Genomic DNA, 27,538 nt, shown 5'->3' with positions numbered 1-27,538 from the left:
GTCAAAGGTTGAGACACAGAGAAAACAAACATAAAAGTCTTCAGAGAACTAAAAAAAAAAGTCAAATAAAAAGAGCGGAAATCAAAAAATAAAATGCAAAAATACAAATAAAAACCTATTATCGGGTTATTTGATTATTCTTTTTAAAAGTAATATATTTTTGCAGTATAAAAAAAAAACGTCGGTAACCACAAGTTTAGATACAAAATACAAAAAAAAAAACTAAAAGAAGTCTAAACAAAAATTTCAATTTATATTTTGGTAATTTGTCTACGCCATAGATGACAATTATTTTAACAAAATAAAACTATTAAACGGAAAATATACATTATAAATTGAAATTAAAAAAAAAGAGACAAATAACGTACAAGATGCCCTTAATTGACTACAATTAATTAATATATTTCTATTTATAGGTTTTTTTCTATCATTGTTTTCATTTCTCGTCTTGTATATTTTAATTTATAATAATTTATAATTAATTGTATAATAAATCTTTAAGTTTCATTTTTCTCTCTCGTTTTTTTTTTTACTTTTAAATGCTGCGAGGACTTTATCATTTCCTCACGCATTTTTCTTTTGTTTCTTTTTTTTACTATGTTTATACTCTATTTATAAGAATAAACACATTTATTTATTATTAATTGATAATTAATAATAATTATTGGCATTCTACTTTTTGGAACTGACTCATTTTTTCATCTTTCTTTTTTTTTGCTACAAGATTTCTAATCTTTGAATTTTTGTGTGCCACTTTTTATAATAACAATTTTTTAATGCTTTTTTTTCTTTACACAAAAACTAGTTACAAAATAAAACACTTTTTAATATAAATACCAGAAATTTGATATCAATGTGAGATCTTTCTGATTAATTTCTCTGAACATAAAAATATATAGAAATCTTATCTTTTTTTTTCTATTCATTTTTTCTTTGTTTTTCGTCCGACAACAAAATTTATCTGGCCCACAAAATCTTATGATTTTTTTCTCACTTTCATTCCATTTAGTTTTCCTTCAAATTAATCTCTAAATTCAAGCACTTTTGGAGTTTTTTCATCTTTTATGTTTCATTTTTATTTAACAATAATCTTTTATATTTTGTTACGGTATAAGTTGTTATTCTGGCATAAATAATTTACGTTCTTTTGGTCCTAAATACAATTTACGTTTTTTTTTCTTATTCTCTCATCTATTTACATTTATTTCTGCACAAACTTGTCTAAATAACTCACCTCATCGTGGTGTCTATCAAAAAAAAATAAAACAGAGTTATTAACTTGTTCAAAAACGCTTAGATCTTCATCCTATTTGTCAGTAAAAGTGACTCGTGTGTGAATTTTACTGCACGTGCCAGACATCAAATTATTCTCATTCTTTACTCAGAACATTGATTAGAATGCGCAGAGAGAAGGAGAGAGAGATGAGATAGAGAGGTATGGAGAGTGAAATATCATCTTGAGACATCAAGTGGTGAGACACATTTTTTTCGAATCATTAGCACAATGTGAGAAAATAAATAAATAAGACAATTCTAAGCATAGTTCGCAAAAAGAGCGGAAAAATAGGCATTTTCCACGGTATTGTGGCTTAAATAGTGACGCATATATTTCTTTATAGTTGAAAATATTTTCTAGTTTGCATTGATTTTCTGGAATACAAAATTTATTTCAGTCGAAATTTAGTTTTTACTAAAATTAAATTGAAATTCCATGCATGCATAAGTAGTTTTTCGAAATTCTAACGTTGTTCGAAAATACATAATTCGGGTTGCATACATGAGTTTACGTATTTGCCGTTTGAGCGCTAGATGTATCTTAGAGATTCAAATATTTGGCATTTCTGACAAGTAAATAACGTCGAAATTATTTGTATTGTTGTAATATGAAAAATTGTCCTTTCGTAATAAATATGAAATTATTCAAAAATGAAAAATTTAAATAATCGATTGAAGATTCGATATTCAGAAAGGAAACTGTCTTGTAAATCCGTTTGTTAAATAAGATTTGTTCGATAGAAAATTCAAATTTTTGACAGAAACCCGACAAACAATTTTCGAATTTAATATTAGCAAAATTCTGTTGACAATTCTTGTTATGAAACCAATTTTTAATTCAATTCAAAAATAATATAAGAAGAATTTCAACTTTGAGAATAAACGACTTCAGAATTTGAAAGAAAAGGACAAGAATTTCTAAAACTGATTTTTGAGTAGGCTCGAAAAGCTTAAAAGAGAACTCAGGGTGTTCGAAAGGTAGAGAATTTTAATTTTCAATTGTAATTTTATCGAACACTTTCAAACTTGTGCTTTGAGTATAAATTTTGAGGATGAAGAATCTCAAAAGTCAATTAAGTGATAAAAAGAAAGCTTTTAAAATCGATTTTCAGGTCAGTTTGTAAGTTTTTAAAAGAATTACTAAGCAAGTTAGAAAGTAGCTTAATGAAATTTCAATTCTGAGAATAAAGAATCTCAGAGGTCAATTGATTTAAAAAAGAAGATTACCATACCCGATTTTCGGATTATTATAAAATTATTTAAGAATACAGAATTCTAGAACTTATTTTTGAGATAATTAAAAACTTAGGAATTTATATAGAATATTCAGTGTTAAAATTAATAATGTAATGGAGTCGCAGAATTTTTATCTGGTTTAATCGTTTTGAAAAATGACAAAAAATAATAAGTTGATAACTTGTCAAAAATGTCAAATATATAAATTGTAGTATGTGCAGTAGGCTCTTGCTAATTCGATTCTTTTAAAATCGGTATACTTTTCAATTCGGGTGGTAATTGCATTTAAAAGTGTTTGAAGGGTTTTATGCAGTTTACGATAATCACGAGTTTGAACAGTTTTTTATCCGAATTTTTTGATTATTCGGATGAAAATTCGATCGCAAATGCCCGAATTTGTTTTATATGAAATTGTACCATCAGCTTTTATGGTGCTATTCCAATGAAAAAGTGACCATATTTTTTTTAGCACATTACTGTTCTCACGTACTAAAAAAGACCATGTCTGTTCCCATACGGAATTTCCAGGATAATAACGAGTAGAGAATAGTAATGCTGCGCGACAAAGCTGACATGACGTTACTCCACACTGACTGAATGTCAGATGACATTGTGATCGGGTGAAAGCTTGCTCGGAGAGAATATTCGAATTCGGATTTCGGTTAAACTTTGCTTTTGTGTCGGTTCCTGTCATGACTATTTCTATTTGGTGATTTTGAACCTGGGGAAAATATGACGTTTTTGTGTAGAGAGAAGAACCTTACATCTTGTCAATCATGATAAAGAACATACTATGAAAGTGAAAACAATAAATTAATCTTATCGATTTTCCAACCGACATTAATTGAAATAACATGTGGGAACAGTCATGGTCTTTTTAGTACTTTAGAACAGTAATGTGCTAAAAAAGCATGCTCATTTTTTCATTGGAATAGCACCATTAAGCGACAGATGTGCAAACACCTCGTATGCATTTTCGAAAATATTTCGAATACTTCTAGAACTTCGAAAAGCTTACCTCTGAATACAAAGAATTCAGGAATAACTAATTTAGAATATGATTGAGCGCCATTATTTCCAGCATTGTTCTGTTAGCTTATTTTTTTCTTTCGTGCTAATTCCTACACCGCAACGTTGTTTGCTTCATCAACGATTTTCACATTGATTTTACGCGTGAAAAATTCACGAGAGTAGGGAGAAATATTCAACAATACACTTTTCGTCTTTCAACTCAAGCAGCAACATGTTTATCCATTTTATTCTTTCTCTTTCATTTTTTTTTGGACAAGGTAAAATAGGAGGACACTCCGGTGCTGCGAGAAGAAGTCCAAGCCAGTGAGATTTGGCGCGAATTTTGCATTGAGAATATCAATTGAATTGCAAAAGCCATTGTTCTCTGCACTGTCCAACACTTGCACTTTTTCCCTCATTCAATGGACTCTTTTTGGGATCTAATTAGTTAGTATTTTAATTAGATATGAAAGGGCAACAGGTGTCAACCTCTTGCTACAATTTTACCAACACGCTCACACCCATCCCCCAGAGACCGCACACATTTCTTAACACACTACGAAGAATTGATGCGTGAAAGTTTTATCATCCTCTTTTTCACTGTGTCTCTTTTCTCTTTTCACAGTGCTTTAGCTCCGGAGTGTCTTTTGGTAGTCTGTTCCGTTTTTTTTTTAATATTATTTCTTCTTTTCGCCTCTTGTTGCCCTCTCTTTGTGCTAATAAACTAACCCGCCTTGATTTCTCTGATTTATATACTCTCTTTTTTTTATTTCTACTATCATTACACCTAATAAATAATATTGTGTGGATTTTGCTGGTATATAAAGAGGCGTGCAATTAGTTTTCAGTTGCTAATCAACTCTTTTCTCTATCTACCCTTCCTTCTTTGTGCCTTCTTTGCTTTGTACTGCATTCTGACCTCTTTCTCTGCATGCAGTTTTAGCATGAGATTTTAGGATCTCTTTCGTATCACTTGGATGTTAATATGTCCGAAAATGCTTCGATAGGTCCATGAACATTATTTAACGGAATTTAAATGGTTTTATTCAGTCGTTTGGAATACTAAAGTGTTTTATGAGTTTAAGAAGGGATATATCTTAAATGTTTTAAAAACATTTTGGAAGTTTATAAATTTTAAACTTGACAGAAAATCGCTAACTTGTTTACGACAGAACGATCGACATTCGGATAGAATGTCGACAGATAGGAATTACAAGGATTTTATTTATTCTCTATAATGAAACATGTTTTTGCTAAAAAATAAACGAAAAGATTAAAGGTGTTATTACCTTTTCAAAACATTGAAACTTTTTAGTAAAAATTGTTTGATCCGATCAGTAGAGGAATTCTGTCACACTTTGGCAACGTCCCATGGTAAATTAAGTTCGAATCTCAATAGAGCTTTTTCGAAAATATGATTCTACAATCGTGACATAGTCATATAGCCATGTCAGAAGTCACAGATTTAAGATTTCCAGCAATTCAAGTGACAATGAATTTTATAAAACAAATCGACTAGAATGGCCTGGGGTGGAATGATAACTTTTCGACACTATCGAATCGATAGTATCGATAAATCTATATCTATTAGATTAAGTGAATGTCGACTTTTTACGCATTGCTGGGCCATTCATTGTGACATTCTTAAAAGAATGTGACTGTTTATAAATATATGTATTCGTTTCAGGAAGTTCTGCTATCGTATAAATTTTTCAGAATCGACAGATGATAGTATCGAAAATAAGTTATCATGTCACCCCTGTATTTGTAAACCATCAAGTGAAGAGGAGTTTATTAAAAAAAAATCACTGAATTGCATTTTCGAACTTATATGATAAGAAAGCTCAATTGTCATTGTCAAGTTTCGAACTTACATGTGGCAATGCCATAAAAATTACCAAAAGCCCCTAATAAGAAATTTATAAAGACGGAAGCCCATGAGGAAATTAGGTGAATGAGCGTCTTGGTCATCAGCAATTTCTTCAGAACCTTCAACGTTCTTCCTGAATGAACTAGTGAACTAATTCTCATCACTACACATCTGTAGGATATCCCTCTCGAAGGGGTAACTTACAGGTTAGCATTAGTAGCGCTCTTAGGAGAAATCGATACCACTTCGAGAGACATCAATGATGTTTACGTACAATATTTTCGTAAATTTTAGGTTTTATCGACATGTCGTTTAATGTCTTCTTTCAGAATATCGTTTGATATAGTTTCGAACATCGCGCAACAAAATTCGTAATTCGTTCTTTGAGCTTTATTATCTTTCGAAATTGAATGCGACATTGTGATATTCGATATTCTATATTCCTTCTTATTTATCTGTCAGTTTGACAATTTCAGAGGTATTTTAAATTTAAAAACAAAATACTGGAATAAAATGGACATATCCATGATTCAAAATCACAAATATATTTTCGAAATTCACAAAGTTTTTTTTGAAATATAAATCTAATCTGAAATTTTTTCGTAAATTCAACAGAACCTATACTTTAACTTGTATCTTTAAGTTGTTTTTTTCTTATTTTAATTAAACAGAAAAAATATAGGTTTGCTTTTGCGAACTTTTCTGCTTTTCCGCAGCAAAAAAGATTATTCCGAAAATAGAATTATAGAAGGGAGAGTAGAAAGGGAAAGAAATAAATGCGTCTATTCTTCCGCTTAAGCAATTATCCAGTCATATTACGTTTTACACAACTTTATATAATTCCTTATTAAATAATATCACAGCTCAATAATGTGTTATGTTGTGTGTTTTTCTTTCAGTAATATTCTCGGGCTTCTTCTCCAGAGTCATTCTTTCCGGCTCAGACAAATTTCTCCAACCACCCCCTATTTAACTTTCAATTAAGTGTTTAATAGCCACCAAAACAGTCCCTGTCCCAAAAATAGAACACTATGGTATATTTGATTGCTATCATCACAAATATAATTTTTGATTATATACCTTGAGCGATAATATTTGGAGGAAAAAAAAAATTGTAGTTTTGCACCAAAATTAATTACTTTCATTGAGGAATACAGCGACATATTTTTAGTGTGTCAAGGTGATGGGTATTAAGACCGACTTTTCATTTGGTTAATTTACAAATTTTTCACCTGTAAATCTTTTGAAAAGCTATATATGTCCAATGGTATGTGTGAGTGTCTAAATGTGTTGAAAAATGTGCCGAAGATTTTACAATTTTGGAGAGTTTGAGTATATTGTCAAAGACTTAAAAAAAAAGAAGCAGTATATTGTAAAAAGTGAAATACGCCTTAATGTGAATGTTGCTCGAAGTGGTTGGAGTGAATGTTTTGCAACAATGCACATTTGAGTGGAGTCGAAGAAGAAAAGAAAAACTCTAGAAAAGTTGATGCCGAGGGAGGGATAAAAGTATCATAAAGTAGCATTGACGCATTGAAATTGCACGGTAACATTTTCAAAAGAGTTGAATTATTTGATTAATTGGCAATGTAGATTGCATTTTGATGATGTTTTCAGTTTCCTAATCCTCTTTGTCTCAAAATCTCTCATTTTGTTATCTTTTTTTCTTTTTTGGGATGCGCGCTTTTGATCTAGAACTTTTTTGTCACCAGGGGGGGGGTCGGGGAGGGGAGGAAGATGGTCAATTTGCGGGTGAATTTTCGGTAAAAGAGTTTTTAACACAAACATCTCTTTAAACATCATGCAATAATGGTGACTGTTAGTTGATGTACTGAAATTCACCGTATGGGGGCCTGTTTCACGTTTCCAACGACGCCACGACCAAGTTATGGAACACACCATTGTCACTCATCATGGCTGCCTGGCCACAGGAATCACCCAACCTCAGTGTTTCCATTATCACCTCGAATTCACGTTGGTTCTGATTGAGATCGAGATTGAGGTCTAACTCGAGGTCGGTCTTGGGTCGCTTCTCCGCCACCAGAGGGCAGTCGTCGATGCCGGATAGAAGACGTGGACTGGGCAGGTAGAATTGCGATAGGGCTTCACGCACCAGGCGATCGTTGTCCTCCTCCATTCGGGTTCTCTTGCGTGATACGAGCGCCTTCTCAAGTTGCTCGGCACCTTGAGTGATCTCAGGATCAACCAGGGGCATCGCTGCGTCCAACGCATTGATTTCCCGATCTAGGGTCTCGAGATCTGCGTCTGTCGCTGAGGACATACGCTTAGGTTTCACTGTAGTGGCGGGAACATCACAAGTATTGCCTGATGAGCTGCTGATTTGTGCGACATTGTCCGTTTTGGACGTCTCTGATCTGAAAATGTAAAAGGGGAAGATTAAACCACCTTCTAGGGGTCTTTCTATGTTGATTTCTGAAATTCATATAAATCAATATGTGCCCTATAATGACGATTTGTATTCGGAATTCAACTGATTTTGAAAGACTAAGGGTCGTGACAGACTTGAGGATTAGCCGAGAGACAGCTTACCATAATTATATTAGAAATAATGGTCAAACTACATTTCCGACATTTTCCACTAAGTCGTCTCTCGGCTTAAGTCGTAAGTGTGTCTAGGGCATAAGGGCCTCGACAGACTTGAGGATTAGCCGAGAGACGGCTTAGCGTAATTATATTCGAAATAACGATTAACTCTTTCGTCTCCTTTGGGACACTGGGTACCCATGGAAACAACAATTTTTTTAGACTATCTAGAATCGATAAAAATCCGATTCTTCTGGATAATTACAAACTATAAGGATGTCCAAATCTAGGATATTTTTTGCAGGATCCCAATTAACTCCTGAGCTAAGATATTCTTGGTCAAAAATCGTGAATTTTCGATTTTCTGCTTCCTTGCACATATTGTGACTTTTTTCATATTTCTAGACCCGAATAAGGAAAAACCTCTCGGGGCCAATAAGTATGATAACTATCAATTACAGATTACATAAATTCGAAAAACAATTTTTTCTTAAATTTTCAAAAAACTTGTTCAAAGTTGATGGGCACCCTCGTCCCCAAGAATCTTGAGGTCAAATGTAAGGTTATCCCGCCAGTGCCCGCCATTTGGTTTTTGACACCAACCTTGTAAGAAAATTCAAGCGGGAGCGAAATTTTTGTCAATATGGCCGATAATTTTGACATTTGGCAGCGAAGGAGATTGCTTTCGGGGAAGTTTTTCCTATTCTTCCAGATTTTGGTGAATTCTTATTGTCCAGGAAGTGTTTTTTTGGCTCTTGAGAAAGCTTAATGTGTCTGCAATAACATCCTGTTGAGAGAAATGTGTGTTAAAGTGTTTTTGTGTGAAATATTTTGAGGAATCTGTTGGCAAGCAGGAGCTGAGTGTCCTTTTCAGCACTTCCTGGACATCCCACAAGATACTGGTCAATAATTCTTCTTGTTTTAGTGATCAACATTGTAAAGGAGTTATTTGACATGCAAAAATAATTCACAAAATTGATATTATTGGCTTTTGGAAAATTGAAGTTTGTCCAAGTTTCTATCTTTTGCGTTCTTTAGGGGACTAGAGTTCCCATGAGTTTTCCAATTTCCCAGAGGCGGAGAAAATTCTTTCTCTACAAAAGTATCATATTTGACCAGTAAGACTTACAATAAAGTGAGTTTTACTGAAATTCGTTCGCTGGATATGTTGTGGTCCGGAAAGAGTTAAAGCAAATTTCTATAATTTTCCATTAAGCCGTCTCTCGGCTTAAGTCCTTAGTGTATCAATCAATGACCTAAGTCTAGGTTCTACAAATTTAGGTACACTACAACGGGTACTAGTTCACAACGTTTGCTATACAGCATCGAAATATTTAGTAATAATGCATCTTAGAACAAATGGAATATTAAAAAGTTAATCATTTTTTTTGAATAAATATACTTGGAGCTTAGGATCCGATATAGGTTAACTGTAAACGCTTCTTCAATGGACAGAGACTATTAGTTTCCAAGGTTTGAGAAAAGCTTCTATAAAAAAAATCCACTTATCATAAACTTTACGACATTTTTTTCTGTTGTAATTATTTAATAAGATATTGTAGATACGAGCGATTTTGCCCCACTGGTATTCGTTAGCTTTTCTTGAATTCTAGCAATTGAGGATGGTCTTCAGTCTTCACACGTTCGATCTACCATATTCAATTGGTGAAGATTATCCTTAAGTGCTAGAATTAAAGAAAAGCTTGCGAACAGCAGAGGGGCTGTCATCCCCGGGGGTCAAAGTTACCTGCATTTATTGTACCCCAAAATTTTCTACGTGCTACATTTAGGATTAGAAGCTAATGGTTGGTATTTAATACACACATCTACGGTCTACCAATCCATATAAGCTTTGGTAGAGGACCTCAAAAAGAAGTATTTAATCCTGAAATAAGTATCCAATTCTGTGGTAATAGCTTCAGAAAGTAACTAACATTTTTCACATGGTATATCTAAATCAACAATAGAGAAAACCGTAAGTCGTCGGGAAGAGATAATCACTCAGGAAAACACATCAACTATCTTCAGAGCTTTCGGCTCGGTCTTCAAGCCTTCATCAGTGGCTGGAGCAAAAAGAAGGAGCCGTTTTTATTTGGATTTTAAATAAATAACAATTTTTCTATTAACTCACTCAAGTCTTGCAATCTTTCTCTGACACTCGTTTAGGGTTTTGGTCAGGATTACACCAGGGCATAAAAGGGAATTCTGACCAAAACCCTGAATGAGTCTCAGAGAAAGATTGCAAGACTTGAGTAAGTTATTAGAAAAATTGTTATTTATTTAAAGATCCAAATAAAAACGGCTCCTTCTTTTTGCTACGGCCACTGATGAAGGCTTGGAGACCGAGCCGAAAGCTCTGAAGATAGTTGATGTGTTTCCCTGAGTGATTATCTCTTCCCGACTTCCGGTTTTCCCTATTGTTGATTGCAATTAATGTCGGCTTATACCCATAAGGTATATCCAACTGTGTTATTACACTTGCACATTAAAATTTGAATATGATTCACATTAATTGTCGCTGGTGAGAGTCCAAATGTGTAATTTGTGTGTTTGAATCATTTTATATTCAAAATTTGATCTATTTGTTGATAAAAAGGTAGACTTGGCCCGCAAAATTTGATATAAATTGATTTATAGCATTAATGCGAAAAATTAATGCGATTTTCTCTTTAATTTTTTAATGTGAAAAATATTTATGCTTTAGGTAAATTTAAACTTATTTTTGCAGGCCAAGCCCACTTCTTTATCAATAAATAGAAAAACCCCAAATATTAAGTGACTCAAAGACACAAATAACATATTTGGACGCTCACAAGCGACAATTAATGTGAATCACATTAAAATTTTAATGAGCAAGTGTGATAACGCCGTAAAAATCGAATTTGTAACTAACTGCATAGCTTTTACAGGTTATAATCTCGTAAGGCTTCATTGAAAACCGCAAAAAGGAAAATTCATTATTACCCTCTGAAAAATTAGCTTCAGGAAGTTCCAACATTCAATTTAATTCAATAATACTTTTCACCTCAAGTATGCTTGGAATACGTATACTGCCGACTTATTGGAACCGATCTTATCTTTAAAACAGCAGAGAACTTGAATCACAGATCGTGCATAACTTAATATTTACTTAAGCTATTAACAGTGATTACATTTTTTTGAGATAATACACACAAAACACAAAACATTCTATCGATCTGTATTAAATTCAAAACAACTAAAAGAAAGTTGGTTACTTTTGATGCCGAAGAAGAAAGAAGTCTAAACACGCTAACTTCATAGCATTTTCCCCATTTTCCGATCTACAATCTGTCAGTCCCGAAAGCTTGCTGTAAGTTATCTAATATAGCAAATATTAAAATTTTGAAGAAATTCTCATTGCTTCATACACTTTGCTGACAGACTTAGCACGAATTTATTACTTTGTTCACTAGAAAAACAATCTAAAAAAATTCCCGCTGAGGTGCAAACCCCGGCCCATCAGCAAAAAAATGTGTTTTTCGCATTAAAAGAATACGTCATCACATCAGTACACATCACGAAATAATTACAGTTCTCCACCAAACACCGGAGAATTGGTAAGAAAAACAACTATAATAGTGTCGTCAATAGCGAGGAATAAAAAATTTTAACGCCAAATAGAATCACATTCCAATTACGTTGTTAATATCTATTCACAATAAATATATGTACATATATATAAAAATTTGCGTAGAAACACTTTCTACGTCGCACACAACCATATCCAAAAAAAAAGACCTTCCGTCTCTCTCAGTTTTTTCCCCCATTCTGAATATTCCATTGAAATTTTCAATGTAAATATGAGGAATTTCAGCTGAATTGTCTTATCAGTTTTGGGTTGTTTAATTGTTAAGTTATTGCATGGGCTTAAATCAGGGGAGAAAATGTTTATATATATATATTTATTGGATGGCAGAAAAAGACAGACGTGACGTCGTTATTTAGTGCTTCTACAAATTCACATTCTCTGCTCCCCCCTGCCATGCTCTCTCCCCTTAGCCTCAGGCTTTTCCGCACAATGTATTTTATGTACAATACATATGTATATTATGTAGGAATGAGGTCACCTAATCAATTGCTAACACGCAGTCAACCAATATTGTAGAGGTTAATATCATTTTTATGTTCACAATTTCCTAAGGAAAGTCTTCAAAAGTGCGAGCAAAAAAAAAATCAGAAGAAACATATTATCCAGCAAACAGTAAAGCGAAAAGTGATTTATTTTCATCACGATCATTCTTCATTCCGTAAAGATTTCCACTGAATTTTCCATACAATAATTGATCATTTTTTTTCCGGACAATCAGCAACAAATGGCAAGAAGTGCAGAGAAGGAAAAAAAAGAGCCATGAGTCTCTCTCACAGAGTAAATTAGCAACAGTCTCGTGTTTTTAAATCCAATCGAGAAATTTCCTTGGTGAAATAAATCACTGCATGAGATTCTTCATCACCTTGAGCTCTATTTTCATGCCAACCTTCCAGACTTGCTCTTTTTCTTCACTGATGCTAAAGCACAGAGATTGGAGAAGATTGGAATTATACTAAAGACACTGCATCTTGCGATTGTTTGGCTACATTGCAAAATATTCTTATTGATTTTTCAATTATTTGATCTTCTCAATGCGCATTTTTTTTTCCTTCAAACTAAATCTATATTTGTGCAGTGGATTTATGTGATGCATCACACGAGAAATACCTCCAATTGAATTTGAATTAGTACGCACATAAATTAGCGCCCAATTTGGTGCACTGTTCACAAGTGGGATCGCGCTATAGAAGAGCCGCAAGTCGAGGTTTAATCTTCAATTGAATCACTTTGCAGTGTTTCGCAGAATGTTTCATTAAAGGTAGATGCTATTGCAAGTATTTGAACAGTAATCTTTATTATGTTAAAAGTCGTAGAACTTTATATTTTCTAAGAAAACAACAAAGAGAATTAGAAGATCAAATAAATTTAATGAGGATGATTTACAATCATTATTACAAATTCAAACTTTGCTTTAAACTTTGCTGGGAGTGTGAGAAATACGTCTGTTTTCAATTCAGAGATTGATTTAGTGCTTTTTGAAAAAAAAAAGATGTACTTATCATATGACTCCTTTGTTATCAAAGTTTTTGAGATGCTATGTATGTAATCTGAATTAATCCTAACTGTTGGTAAACACTTTTCTTTATTCTATTGCCTGTAAGATTTAAGAAACGAAACTCACAAAAGGAATATCAATTAATAATGAATCCTGAGACAAATACCTTGTTTTGTAATACCAGGTTTAAGAAGTTACGAAAATTCAATTCAATTCAAAACTGCATTACATTTACCAAACATATATAGCTTGCGTCTGCCGCCGACTTAACAACGATCTCGTTATGAAAACGGAGAAAACACGCGTTAAAATTGAAAAATAATCTTCAAATATTTCCTTAACATCTTTTTCCAAACGTAACAAGAAAAATATTGAATTCGAGCTTTAAAGCATATAAAGATATAACATTTTAGTTATTTTTTCTCAAATTTTCATTTGAAAATTTTAAAAATTCAGCCGTTGGGACTTAATTTTAAGAAACGTTTTTTTGGAAAAAGAAACATACTTTTCGGTTTGAAAGATTTCTTAGAGTAATAATACTAACAGGGTAACTGTACCAAATTTCGGCATAGTTGCAAGCGAGCGCCAAAGCCTTAAATTTGAAGTGTAGTATTTTTACAGTTCAAATCTTTCTTTGTTTTGTTTGTTTTTGTGTCTTTGTTTTTTTTTTTATAAAATCATTCTTAATACATTTTAAAATTAATAAAAAATGTACACGTAGCTTTGAGTAATATTTCGGCCACCTTAGTTCTTATAGTTCATTAAACTAATAGAGTTTTTATCTTGTTTTCAAGTGCAATAATTAGTTAATATTTTTAAAAAGTTTTAAATCTTTTTAGTCTGAACTGGGATTTTTCGAACTGATACTATTTCATATGATTCTTTTTAAACGCATTTAAAATTGTTTTAATTAAGCAAACTTTTAAATATAAGAATTGGATTTGATAAAACTTTGTCAGTTGCTTGAACTTTTAAGTTCGAAACAAATACTTTTTGGTCAGTTCCGTAATACGTTAAACATTTAAACATATGAATTATGATTCAGGATACGAAATCGAACTCCAGGGCTTAAATATTCCGCAAAGTGTTATACACTTCCTCACCGCTTTATAACAGTTTTTGAATTTTTAAAAGCTATTTCTAAAAATTATTTATAAAGATATGAAGAGTTCTAAATTACATTTTTTGATTTATTAAACCATTTTTTTTAATAAATAAATTTATGTACTTTAAAAAGTTTTAAAATTTTTTTTTGATACAGTGCGTGGGAGGAAGTAGGGAACCTTTGAAATGGAGCACCTTTAAAATTGTAGAAAACCCCAATTAACCGGAGGATTATTAATTAAATCGCGACCGAGTCACCAACGTGTGTTCTAGAACTCGCGGGAGAATTATAGTTACCCATTGGAGGGCTAACCCCAGCGCAACCCTAAACGCACTCTTAGACGATCGGCGCGAGACTGCCTGAATAGAATAGACATGCGCATAGCCCTCCTCAAGACGTCACACCTCAAGTGACGACTTCTATCCCAGCGAGCATAGATACGAAGGTGACTATGATACTACTTTAGAGGGGACTAAATTCAAATTCGAATAAAGCCGTTGAGCGATGTTCTACAAAATTGAATTTTTTTCTTCTATTTTTGATTGGAACTTTACATTACCGTGATATAATGTAGCTCCATAAACCAATTGTGTATCTAAAATACATTATGATAAGCTTTAATTCGTTTTCAAAATTGGAGAAAATAGGCCAATTTCAAATATATCTCAATTAAAAAGTGCTCCGCTATCTCGTATTGGGTGATATTCAGGATATTCCTATAATTTCACAAACTTTTCGATGAATGCTGATACTTGAATTTGGAAAGTAATGTCTCCGGCACACCTTTTAGATCAGGAAAATTTCATGAAGTCGAAATTGGAATCTCTCTCTTTCTCACACGTTTTACATATGTCTATCTCACACTTTTGCACTCTTCTTCTTATTTTAAACATCAAAACTAATTCAATTTAGTTGAATCGGATTTGGAGTGCGAAGAATGACATACTGTAAAGCATGTGAGAAGAAAAGGGACATGAATTTTGATTTCTTGAAATTTTCCTGGTCTAAAAGGTGTGCCGGAGCTATAAAAACTTTTTTTCCGTTTTGTATGGTTCTCTTGACGAAATTGTCCTATAGGGCTATTTACGTACATTATTCAATATTTAAACAATAACCCTTTCATGAGAACAATCATACTTTCACAAATGTAAATGTTTGAAATAAATTTCTGAAGTTATTTTAAATTTACCGGTTTAAAAACTTTAAAAATTAATATGTATTTAAAAGGTACAATGTCACTGACAACCTTTATGCATTTCTTAAAGCAATGAATGTAATATATTTTTCAGTGTTTAATTCTTATTTTTTCCAATTTTGCAAGGAAATTTTTTTCGGTATCCTACATATCGCGGTGTGTCATTTGAACGAGCGATCTAGAAAAAACGACCGAAAACGGTCGGTGAGTTTAATGTTAACTATAACTAGGTATCATTCAGCCTTATTAAAGTACATAATTAAAATGTACAGAAGAAAAATCATTCTGCACTAAAATAAGATAAAAGCAAGTTGTATTATTGTTTACTATTCTTTAGTGAAACATTCACAAGGCTGAAGCAAAATTTTCTGTATGGAACTGCCCCACTTCTTGCTATCGTCGTAGTAAAAAAAAGTGTAGCCGTTAAATTTAGTTTTTGCGTCTATAATTTGTTCAATTTAAATAATTTAAGACTCTTATTCAAAACAATACATAAATTTCATGAAACTTCCATCTATTGCTGTAACAAAGAGAATTTCCAATCTGATTTTGGTCTCTTGTGTGTCACCGTGAGAATATATACAATATCCCTCTTTTCCGGCGCACTGCAAAAACGACAAAGAGGAACAGAGTGGAGAAATTCTCTTAATTGCTCAGCACAAGAAGAAACTCAATCCTCTGACCGTTTTACACTTTGAGATTGTGCAGCAAATTTTTTTATGTACATTTATCATTATTTCATAAATATTACTGTTCATTTTTTTTTTACTTAGTATGCTCATGTGTGTGTGAAATTTTAGTGGTAAGACGGGAGAGAATAAAAGAAAAAAAAAACACACACATCAAGTGAATAATAAACACTAACGGTGAAATTTGTTAATTCAACTACATTTTGCGTGACTTCCAGAATGAATTATGGTACATCCTCTTCTCCTGTGATGATCATTTTCTATACGCATATCGCTGAAACGATAACGTTATACAAATGGTAGGGGCGGAGAGGAATAATAACAACGAAAAAAAGCGATATTCAGTCAAATCGAGCTATTGGTAGTTAACAGCTTATGTTGTAAATTAATCTGATTTAAAGCAGCATTTTATTGTTGATTCCATCTCAATTTCTCACGTCTCCCCATTTCACCTTGTCGGCCACAAGTGTGAGTCGGAACGTTATATATATACAGAGGTGCGAGTGTAGCAAATTGGTTCACCAATTCAGAAGTGGGATTTGCACGGGTGTATCTTTTTGAGTGTAGTGCAGAAAATCCATTTGGATACTCTGGGCTCTTTTGCCTACATATCCCCAAGTGTATTGGGAACCGCTATTGAGTGGCTTGGTTCACTGACTGCAGAGTCCATGGTGAGATGCTTTATAGTCCGCCAAGAGACGAAAGTTTAATATATACAACTTCTTTTTCTTATTTTCTTTTCTTCGCGTTCACTCTGTCCTCCCCAGAATAAAACTTACATACTCACTACTTCCCCACGTAGGTGTTATGTGCCACACTCATACCTGTCTACCACTCTGATTTCTCGGCGATTTTCCGCACATATACATGTACATAGGTAAATCTACTCTAACTTTTAACACAGAACACAGCTGATATGACGAAAGACACATTCTTTTTTGCGCGCTTTGTTTATGTTTTTTCTCGTGTTTTTGCCTCAATCTCATTTTTTTCTCCCCTTCTACCACTTTCTTTTCTCGGTCTCTCTCTCTCTCTTTTTTCTTCTCTTTTTTTTTTGCTAAACTCCACTCTCAATAATAAAACAATATTAGATTGAGTGAATTTTCATTCCATCACAGCATTATTTTTTTTTACCATGTCTAATCTCCCCAGCCATTGCAATATACAAATATGTCGGATATTTATTGATATAACACTGCTTACACTGCCAAATGGTATTAGTCCATGAGAAAATCAAACGAGAGAGAGTACAAAGCCATGTACATTTTTTTTCTTTTTATGCCTTCTGTCTTACACTTCAAGTCTCAAGCAAGACACACGACAATATAATTTTCAACGCATAGGAAATCACTTCAAATTGAAGTTACACGATTACCAACATTAACATCAACTTTTTTTTTTAAAATAATACGACGCAAACTTGAACCATCCACTATTGTCCCAATCCGTGTCGACAAATATTTTTGTTTATTCCAGAAATTATTTAACGAAAAATGTGCGCAGTTTGTGAATCAATATGCTACTGTATGGTCTCTCTCTCTGCCTCGCGACATCGTAAAAAGTAAACAACCGTCGCGGTGAAGTGTCACAAAATTTGTATTCATTATGCTTGGAAGGAGAATTGAAACGACACATGGATGATATTACAAGGCGACTTTTGTGAGGTGACAAGAAAGTGGAGTGACCGAATCCAATGTTGGGTGCTTTAGGACTTGACTTTTACCACCGTCGCCCGCTATATAAAACTTATACACAGTCACCAGTTATTCCACAGATAGTTAAAATAAAATTCAGTCTTGAATTTACTACTAGACATATTCAATGTGACACCACCACCAAAAGCAGCAGTACTATAAAGCACAAAATTTAATTTTTGAAGATTTTTCAGACGATGCCCGTTGATACTCTACGTTACACGTAATTAATTGACACATAATAAAGAAAGTTTGTAATTTGTATTCACGAAAAATCAACAGTATCATAAAATGGTCATTGTATAGCTCAATGTATTAAAAGTAGAGGTGAATTGAATAGGATTTCGCGAAATGCTCAAAATCACTTTCTTAATCTTATTCCAAGCACATCACAATTGGTTTGTAAAAATATTTTCGAAACCTCCCGTAAGAGTGAGCCAGAGTAACTGTCAATCTGTCACTTGTTTGTCAAAGTAATGCTAACAAAATATTTAGTTGACGTGAGTTTAACATTTTAGTGTGAGTGACCTAAATCTAATTTTTATTGTCTGGTCAGAGATCTCTTTGTTCAATGGGCAAGAACGTTATTTTTTTGGTCCCATAACAGTTTTTCCTTCACAAGCGTAGGCAATTTCCTTCAATATGGACATAAATGTCTCTAGTGTGTACAAGCCATTTAACAGACTAGGACTAGCTCTTGAAATTGTGAGTTCGTGTCCTGTGTTTGCCGGGTATCGAAATCCCGGATAACGAAGAGCTGAGTACACTCGGTCCCGGGATTATGCACATTTTCGGAACCGAAAAAAACGCGCAAAATGGCATTATGCATCGAGAAAAATTGCATACCCGCAGGGGCTTTCTTTTGAATAAATCGGCCGTAGAACAAATTTCGCGCGGAATAAAAGTAGTTCAAACAAAAAGATTCAACTGTTTAATAGAAATGCATTAACAAACAGTACTTATTGGCCAGAGTTCTTCAATAAATGGTTAGAAAATTAAAAAAAATTTACCTTAATAAAATAAATTAAAGTTTTATTCTGAAAAAGTAGCAAAATGTTTTCAAATTTCCCGCGTCACAAAATAGTATACAATCAGGCGTATTTCAAAAATGATTTCATAAATTGACTCCCAAAAGTAGGCAAACTTGCATAATTGTATGTGCATAATCTCGTCAGCTGCATAATCCCGAAGTGCATAATGCCGGGACTGAGTGTATAGGGCATTTTCCAAGTATCAGGAAAGCCCCATTATATTTGGAATTCATTACTATTTTTTACGTTTTTTAAGTTTTTGACATTTTTGGAAGGGAAAAATATTTCGCATCGAGTCCCGGATTTGGAGATATAATGCCAACATCACTTCGAGGACGATTTTAGTACCACTTTATTCTGTGTCAAACAGAACTTTTAAAAACTTCAAGTAACTATCATTCACTGTTTTACCCTTAACTCGGATAGGATCTGGGACACTAAAATCAAAGAACGACCGCGTAACTATCTTCATTATTAACCGAATTAAAGGCATTTGATATTAAAAATGATTTAATTATTTGTCAAAATTAAGTGATGTACCGCATTCTTCCTCATTGTGTAAAAAAAACAGATATATGTATACATATACTTCTCCAAAAAAAAATATTGCTCGGAGTATTGATGGGGATCACTTTCAGTCTCAGCAACATGAGCATATTCATAAAGTGTTTGTCAGACTCCGTATAATGAACGATGTGTCATAATTTTTCTCGTCGACATATTGAGCGATGGAGGAAAAAGAAAGAGATCAACGGGGAAAAATTGAACGAGAAGTAGTGCAATGAAGCAATTTACTTTATTAATTTCACGTTTCCTATTTGCTCGGCGAGACTCCGTTTCTAATCAACGGCCAAATGACAGTTGTTTAGTAGGGTCCAAGAGCCAGCACCCACACTTATTTGATGAAAAACAAAAAAAAAAAAAACAAAACACATGCTCAGGCATAATGTCGAGGCGCACGGGTTATTGTCAAAAGTGGGAGAATGCAGATGGATAGAAGTCAATTTCAAAATATTTTCCATCAAAAATTTGATGTGCCTCAATTCTGGAAGATATGCATGTTATATTTGCATGCAAGATGAGTAATTATCGATTACGAAATGGAGCATTTTGAACTTAGAGTTGAAACTACCACTTGAGATTTTTCGCTGAATAATAAATTTGTACACTGACTTATATGTTGAAATGCTAGGGAGCAAGGCAAAAAAACAAGGAGAAAACTTATAGCTTACCAACGCAAATGGTAATGCAAAGTTGAATGAAAAAGAGTCACGGGATGATCAAGAGGAGTGGAATGTTGGAATAAAGATAGGGAGAAAATTGTTTGAGATTCCATTTCTTTTTTCTTCTTTTCTCACTCTCTGAAACTTCGAATATGAGCAGAAGTTCTCATGCACTTCGAGCATTCGAACCGCACTGGAACCAAATGCCTTACTACTCCAGGCCATCAATCTAGCAATGTTTGAAATAAGCTCTCTATTATACCTTTTCGGTTGTACATTATATACATGTGTGTGTCAAAAGTAATCTCGGAGTTTACTTGGCAAAATGTCCATATTAATTGATGTAATGCATTATAAATCTCATATAAGACTAAAACAATTTGTTAAATACATTTACAATTGCAAATTTAATATTTCAACTCAATTAGAGCATCATTAAAAAAAAATCAATTGTTATAGGATACGATTGTCGTAACTACTGAAAAATCACCGGTGATTCCTAATTACCATACGAGAAAGAGACGTCTTTAATGTGTTTTCCCCTATCCAAACCCATCAAATATTAATACCCCAATATCGATGGGCGTTACCGGGTAAATGAAGGAATAGACGCGGAAAAGAGGTCATTCGGGCAACCCATCCCATGACAAAATGTGTAAAATTTTACCATGTCCCACAACGCAACCCCTTCTTTCAGCCTCATCACAAATTCTTCAAGGTAAGACTGTGTTGGTAGAATAAATAGACCTTGATGCTATACATGTAGCAGGAAACTAAACTAGTAATTTTTGTACATGTTGAAATTATTCAAGTCTTGAAAATGCGACTTTGGAGGAATAAAAAAAAAAGTAATACAATCACTGTGAATTGTTGCGCCAGACACTACGCAGCTCTTACGGGAGCAATTATGTTGGGTTAACTATCTGTGTCAATTTTCGCGATACCACACTTTTTCTCGTGTACCTTTGCTTTTCTTTGTCTGATAGCTTTATGCTCCCCTTTTTTTTCTCTCTATATCAACTATGTGAAGGCGTAAAAAAAAGACCAATAACAAGTGTCAAATGCATTTAATAGCCATGATGATTGGAGTTATTTATAATCCGTGAAAATACTGCACCGCAGGAGTGAATTTGCATGCATTATGTAGTACGTGCTAATGTTCCTAAAATTAGATGATCGCGAGTTATTTATAATTCTGGCGTTTAATTAATTTTGTATAAAATGTTACAATTTTATTACGTTCTCACCCATCTTACATAACATTCACAATTCTCTACCGCGTATACTTTTTCATCAAAAGCGTGAGTGTGAGATGAGCACTCGTACGACGTCAACGTCGTCATACTTATGTTAACCACCAGTTAGATAAATTTTCTTCTTTTCCTTCTCTCTGGTGTTCTACATTTTTTTTTCGTTCTCCTCTCTGTTCTCCATCGTTTCCATACGCCTTTTCAGCACTAAATAATACCAAGTGCCCAATAAGAGGGGATAATTTAAAGAAGAGAATAACAGAGAGAGAGAGAAAGAAAGAGAAAAAAAGAAAGAATCTTGAATGAATATCAAAGAGACAACGACCCCTACACACTAAATGGATTATCACAATTGATAATCTGAGTGCAAACTAAACTGAGACCTTTAGTATCAAATTAATCATACTGCGCATGTGAAGTGCAAATCACGAAAGTTGAAACCAATTACTCAAGTGAGAAAGGGACCTCTACACACTGTTGCATTTTCACATTCATCAGTACCGCATTAACTTTTATAATAGCTAGAATATCTTGAGCCTTTGTTCACCCCAAACGAAGCAATTTAATGGCAGAATGACGACAAAATGTATGGAATTAGATGAAGCAACAATCAATAAATTGACTGTGATAACCGTATCTCATTTGTAATGTTTAAGCGTTTATTTGATAAAAACACATTTTGCCGTCTTTCTTGCCCCTGACTAAAACCTCAACCACATTAAACAGAAGCCATCCGAATACAACCAATTATTGAATATTGCTGAGTTGAAACGAAACATGTACGAAGTATTGGGTCGAACTATAAGTTCCAATGCAAATACGTCTCTATGTTTCATTGATATAGGAAGGCGCAGTTGTTAAGCCTAATATTGGGGTTATTGCAATTAGAAGGGGGAACATAAACCGTAGTTATTGGATTCTTGATAACTGAGGATTTTCAAAGTATTTTTTTTTTATAATATGAACATAAGAAAACGGAGATCGAAGAGTCTTCTCGAAAACCTGGAAGCACAATGGAAGGGAGTCGTTTGAAACAGGTGAAGGAGTTCAAATCACTAAAAGTGATGATTCGGTCGGACTGAAGTTTCGGCGATGCGCATTACTTTCGTACTTAACGTAGTGGAGAGATTTGGATTATGATCAAAAAGATCATTCATTCATTTTCAACTTCAACCGCATATCCCTATTGGGGTCGCGGGCCCATGACATCCAAATTAGCAGCCCACGCTTATCGATACTCCGCCACTTCATGAAGATGTTCGGGTTCGATCCCAAGGCGTTCCAAGGCAAGATTCTGAATTTGATTCAGCCACCTTGTCCTAGGTCTGCCTCGACAAGATCACATAACCAAATTACCGAAATACGGTTTCTTAGAGCAGTTTAAAGAATCAATCGCAAAGATTGAATGGGGTACATTATCCTTCAAATGGACCTACTTCTTCGTTTTCAAGCCATTATGAAGGCGCAGATATTATATTTACGATCGTACACGGAAACTCCTTGAGATTAAATGTGAAGGATTTCCTGAAGTTGTGGAAGATTATCCTAAGTGTCCTAGACCTATGACTCTCAATGTAAACAATTGAAGTGTGGAAGAATTGAAATTGTAAGAAGTCAAAAATGGACCAAAACTTTCACAGCGACCCTTATATCAACTGACAAAAAGTCCAGCCAGGGGATTTAATAAACTGATAGAATGGACGAGCGCAAAAAAGAATCTCAGCAGAAAACTTTGTGAATTGGATAGAATGGGTGGGTGCGTCTTGTGAACGGAGAACTGTAATTTTCCTTGCACTCTCTCAACTCCCTCTATTCGCTCCTCTAAACTTTCATTCTTCACGAAAGATTCGTCGTTGACAATTGTCGTAGCACATCTCGAGGCTACTTTATTTGCTTTCTATTCACCACATTCACATTTGTGTCTGTGATATAATTACAAGAATTTTAATATATACTCTCAGTCTTTCGAAAGAATATCTGGAAATTGGACCTACTGTTTAGTAATGCATTTATATACTTGGAAAGAGTATATGCTCAAAAAAAAAAATTTGCTAATGTCACGATATGCCATTGGTGGTGTCATACAACGCCAACCACTCGACGTCCAATGCCTGTTCCCACTGAAAATAATCTACCGCAGTGCTATGTGTGGCGCTACATCGTCATCATAGGCAACGGTTTTATGTAACTTTTGGTACGGTACTTACTTTGGTAAATTTGCTAAATATCTGCTCTGCTTCTCCCTTCTCACTTCATCCGTTAGCCGTGAATATGTGTTATTGATGCAGACACTCCGTCTCAGATTTGCCTCCGAGTCCTTAATCTTTTCAAGTTTGTGTGCACACAATTGTAATATCCTTTTCCTCTCCTCTCTCAGGCGCAATTTTGCCGAAATCATCGGCACCCGTGGCCTATTGTGGCGTAAAGGTGATGAACGCGGCGGTCCGAACATATCCGAATCGTCATCGGAAGCATTTAGTGTTGTGGTGGGGAGAGTCATATTTGCCAATGTGTGCAGATGATTTCTCCTTCACTTGTTTGTTGGCTCTGTATTTGATTTTTTTTTTGCTCGCTTTGCCTTCTGCTTTACCGCTTCGGCTATGGGACTTCTCTCTTTACGTTCTTTTTTTCACAGTGTTATTTATATTGTTGTAGATGTGATAATATAGTAACTATGTACTGTTGAGATATGGTTTTCCCTCTTAAGCGTTTATGGGTTTTTACGGTTCGTTTGTATATGGTGGTACTATATTTATTATTTAATATGAAATTACTTTTTTTTCATTCCTTCGCGGCTGTATGTGTGAAAATATGTTCACCCCGCAGAAAAGAACGAAGAAAACGGTTTTGATTGAGAAAATCCCTCCTTGGAATTTTTGCTCCTTTTATGGGGATTCTTTTTTATTTTTCGTAGTCCTCCTCTCAATATCACAAATTTGGTCTTGGGATACCCTTTATTCAGTTATGATCCCAGTATTGTTTTTTTTTTTAATTTTCAAATCAATTACAGATTCACTTACGCCTGAAATGAAGCGTAATTTAATGCAGCATTCACACTTCACGGTTCCTCTCTATGTTCCATCGACAGCATAGGTCGATTCGCGAGTGTGTTGATGGTCGATTGTTAACGAGGGACTTTCTAGCTGGCGGTCTCATAGGCACGCATACCACTCAAGCTATAATACTTAAACTTGGGGGGCATTTAAACCAGGCGAGAGAACAGTGTTCACCTCTATCAGCTGTTGAACTGCTTCAGCTTGATAGTTTTTGAGATCGATGCACTTCTTCTCCCCCTTTCTAACTGGCTCCTACACCTACTTTTTCACCTTGCCAAAAATTCTTCTCACCACTTTTTGTCTGTATTCAGTCCTTTCACTATTTCTTCAATTTCAACACCGTCGCGTTTCTATTGTTGTTTTTTTTTCTGCTGTCTTCCAAACGGCTGTATCAAGTACACCGCTGAGTATCCACGGTAAATATTAAATGCGGATACCTTGAAAGTTTATCGCTCACTTATTTCCGATAGTAATTGAATATAAATTGTGCGTGACAATATATAAAAGTTTGTTTCTCTCTTCAAACAATTTCAATTTAAATTGTTCACTATTTATTCCTTTTGTGCTAATTTTTTTAACATCACCACTAATCTCATTAGGTGTTTGCCAGGAGTTGTTTTTTTTTTATAGAGTCCTTCGAACGTTGTAATTTTGTTTGAATTCTTTGTTGCTTCTTTTGCTTGGGCACAGAGTTATTAATTGTGGTGTGACCGCAATTGACACAATTTGATCAAGCGTATGCCCTCCTCTCTTTGTGTTCGAAAAAAAAAACAAAATCACACAAAATCGAAAAACACAACACACTTGAGAGTGAAAAGCGGCAGCATAAAAATGTATATGATGTGTATATTTTGGTGTCCTAAAAATAGTCCAACCGCAGCATATATAGCTCCTTCTGTTAAGGTATATTACACCCAATAAGCTTCACTCTCAAGCACTATCTCTATTTTTAAAAGAATCTTCTAGCCCGAATTACACACTCAGAAGACTATCAGATGGTGAATTATCCTATTCACCCCGATATTACGTTTATTGTTGGGCCTGAACACTGGCTGCCAATCAGAAGATGATTGCTCGAAGACCAAGAGAGAGAAAAAAAAATTGGCTCAATAAGTCACACCAATCACTTTAAATCACATTCAAAGAAGTACTGTTCGGCCTTGCCGCTAGCCTTTTTCTTTTTCTTCCACTTTTGTATTTTTTTGTCTTTTGCACTTTACGCAGAAGAATGTAGGTTACGTCAAAAAAATAATTAACGTATGTGTGAAGTCCAATTTGTTGTGTTAGATTACAACATGAAAATTAAGAACATGGAGAGGAGAGTTTGAAATTAAAAAAAAAAAACTAAGATCGTTGACAAACAACAGTTAAACTTGTTAAAGTGTCAGCGTGAAGAATCAGCAATAGCACATCTTCTAGAGTCCATTGTCTATAATCACTATATGCTCGACATACCACTATACACTTTGAAGATCTCTTCACACAAACAGTGTCTGTTAATTTGTCAAAATATATTGTCAATAATCGAAAATAGTTATTTTTTCACCCTCCAATGAGTCTTATTCCTTTTTTACTCTCTCACAAAATTCTCCTTCTCGCCTCCGAGTTTTTTGAGATTAATAGCTTTTCAACTTATGTGTCTACACTGCACACAAGAGAGTAATGTGTAGAGGTTGGGGTGGGGGTACCCTATCGTTGAAACGACTTTCGAAACACCACACGTCGTACGATTTTGCGTCTTCACTGGTGGAACGCTTTCTTCAGACTGCTGTGTCGTTCGCTCCCAAGTAGCCGACATTGGGTTGCTTTGCTGCTGAGCTGCTGCTTCGACTCCCATACGCTATGTTTCCAACTAAATGCGTTAACTCGCTCAACTCTCTCTCGCTCTCACCGTGTCAACCTATACATACGTAGCCTACTAGTCTCACTTTCTCACTTGATGCTCCACTCATGAACAATTCCCAATATCTTTACTTCTCTCTATCTGGCACGAGAGGCAAATAAAATTTCAATTCACTCACACAGATCAAGTGTAATGGGTGCCATTGTGAGAGATGTAGTTGTGTCCTTGCTCTCTCTCTCTCTCTCAGTGGCATGCTCTCTCAATGTGGAGGGGGCATGAGCAGTGGCATTTGTGTGTGCGTGACAAGTCAGTGGTAATAATTATTATTTCACATTTATGACTTCAGAAGCGATTGTGCGCCTTTAACAATATGATACACACGGCGACATCAATTCCGTGTAGTATCCACTTTACTTACGCCTTTTATGCGGATATGCACTGAGCGATATTCTGTTCGCTCCAGGAGGATTGATATATGCTAAAGAGAAGTTGAGCGAGAGAGGTGATACGGAGGCAACACAACAGCTGTCAACTTAGCAGCCTAAGAGCGTGCTAAAGGCGAGTAGCAAGTAGATTATTGAAAATATGTCTATATGTTGATTCCTATGACGCGACCACTTATTTGGCCATCGTAGCTAATTTAGTGACGCAGTCAGAATGTAAGAGATAGAGGGAGAGAGAGAGCAAAAGAGCCAATTGAGCAATATAAGAGATGCTGACGAGAGCATATGCTATAGGGCCAAGTGTGATCTATGATACAATGTGTCATAATAGTGATAATTAATGATATGCGACACTCCCGAATGTAAATTGCTAAAATATCGACATTTTACCATTTATGGAATCTCTAGCACACTATAAATCACTCTTCGCGACTAAAGAGGCAACTAAAACCAACTATACCAGGATAGTCAGACCTATACAAAAGCTACTCACCACAGTTTTCAGTTCAATTGTATCACTTCACAGTCTTTCAACAGGAAATCAAAATTTGTGGTAAGACACTGATATGGGCTTCCAATTTACAGTCCCCTTATCAGTTAAACCTTAAAGTGAAGATGGCATTTCCAAGCACTTTCCCAGGCTTGTAGCAATAGAAGCGATAACCATCCTTAAACTTTTAGGCTTAAAAGTCAAAAGCAATTTAAACCCTAATATCCCTACGTCATAAAACTGGTCACAATAGAGACTAATCCTTTTTTCAACATAAGACGTATGACGTATAACTTCTCTATATGCTGGGTATTGAAGAGAAAACTTTTTCACATAGGTATGTTGGTTGTCCAAGGCTGTAACAACTAACAAACTTATACCTATTGTAATCCGGATGTTGCAATTTTTCAGAACTTAAGTGCTTAATTCAGGTAAATAAAAATTTAAGCTCTTCTAGTTTCAATGACACTAAAATACA

General features: G+C 34.5%; 1 protein-coding gene across 2 annotated transcripts; it reads right to left on the bottom strand.

The window, feature by feature from the left end:
- Positions 1–232: 232 nt before the first annotated feature.
- On the bottom strand, positions 233–26,115 carry LOC129809596 (uncharacterized). 2 transcript variants are annotated; one of them, XM_055859549.1, is made up of 4 exons: positions 25,740–26,115; positions 23,436–25,498; positions 7,235–7,767; positions 233–1,247 (listed from the first exon to the last, which is right to left on the bottom strand). In XM_055859549.1, the coding sequence occupies exons 2-3, from the start codon at positions 23,726–23,728 to the stop codon at positions 7,251–7,253; spliced, it is 810 nt and encodes a 269-aa protein (XP_055715524.1). In that variant the 5' UTR covers positions 23,729–25,498; positions 25,740–26,115; the 3' UTR covers positions 233–1,247; positions 7,235–7,250. The 2 variants fall into 2 exon arrangements, with proteins under 2 accessions (XP_055715524.1, XP_055715523.1); XM_055859548.1 differs by having other exon boundaries at positions 233–7,767; positions 25,740–26,114.
- Between the last annotated feature and the right edge of the window lie 1,423 nt (positions 26,116–27,538).

Source organism: Phlebotomus papatasi, chromosome 1 (assembly GCF_024763615.1).
Source record: "Phlebotomus papatasi isolate M1 chromosome 1, Ppap_2.1, whole genome shotgun sequence".
NCBI classification, from domain to species: Eukaryota; Metazoa; Arthropoda; class Insecta; order Diptera; family Psychodidae; genus Phlebotomus; species Phlebotomus papatasi.
This window is presented reverse-complemented; position numbering and strand designations above follow the sequence as displayed.

Excerpts from the sequence above, each read along its gene's own strand:
- LOC129809596 (XM_055859549.1), bottom strand. The coding sequence starts at position 23,728 with ATGACTCTCCCCACCACAACACTAAATGCTTCCGATGACGATTCGGAT. Across the intron at positions 7,768-23,435 it reads TATTTAGCAAATTTACCAAA|ATCAGAGACGTCCAAAACGG; the intron begins GTAAGTACCGTA and ends TTACATTTTCAG.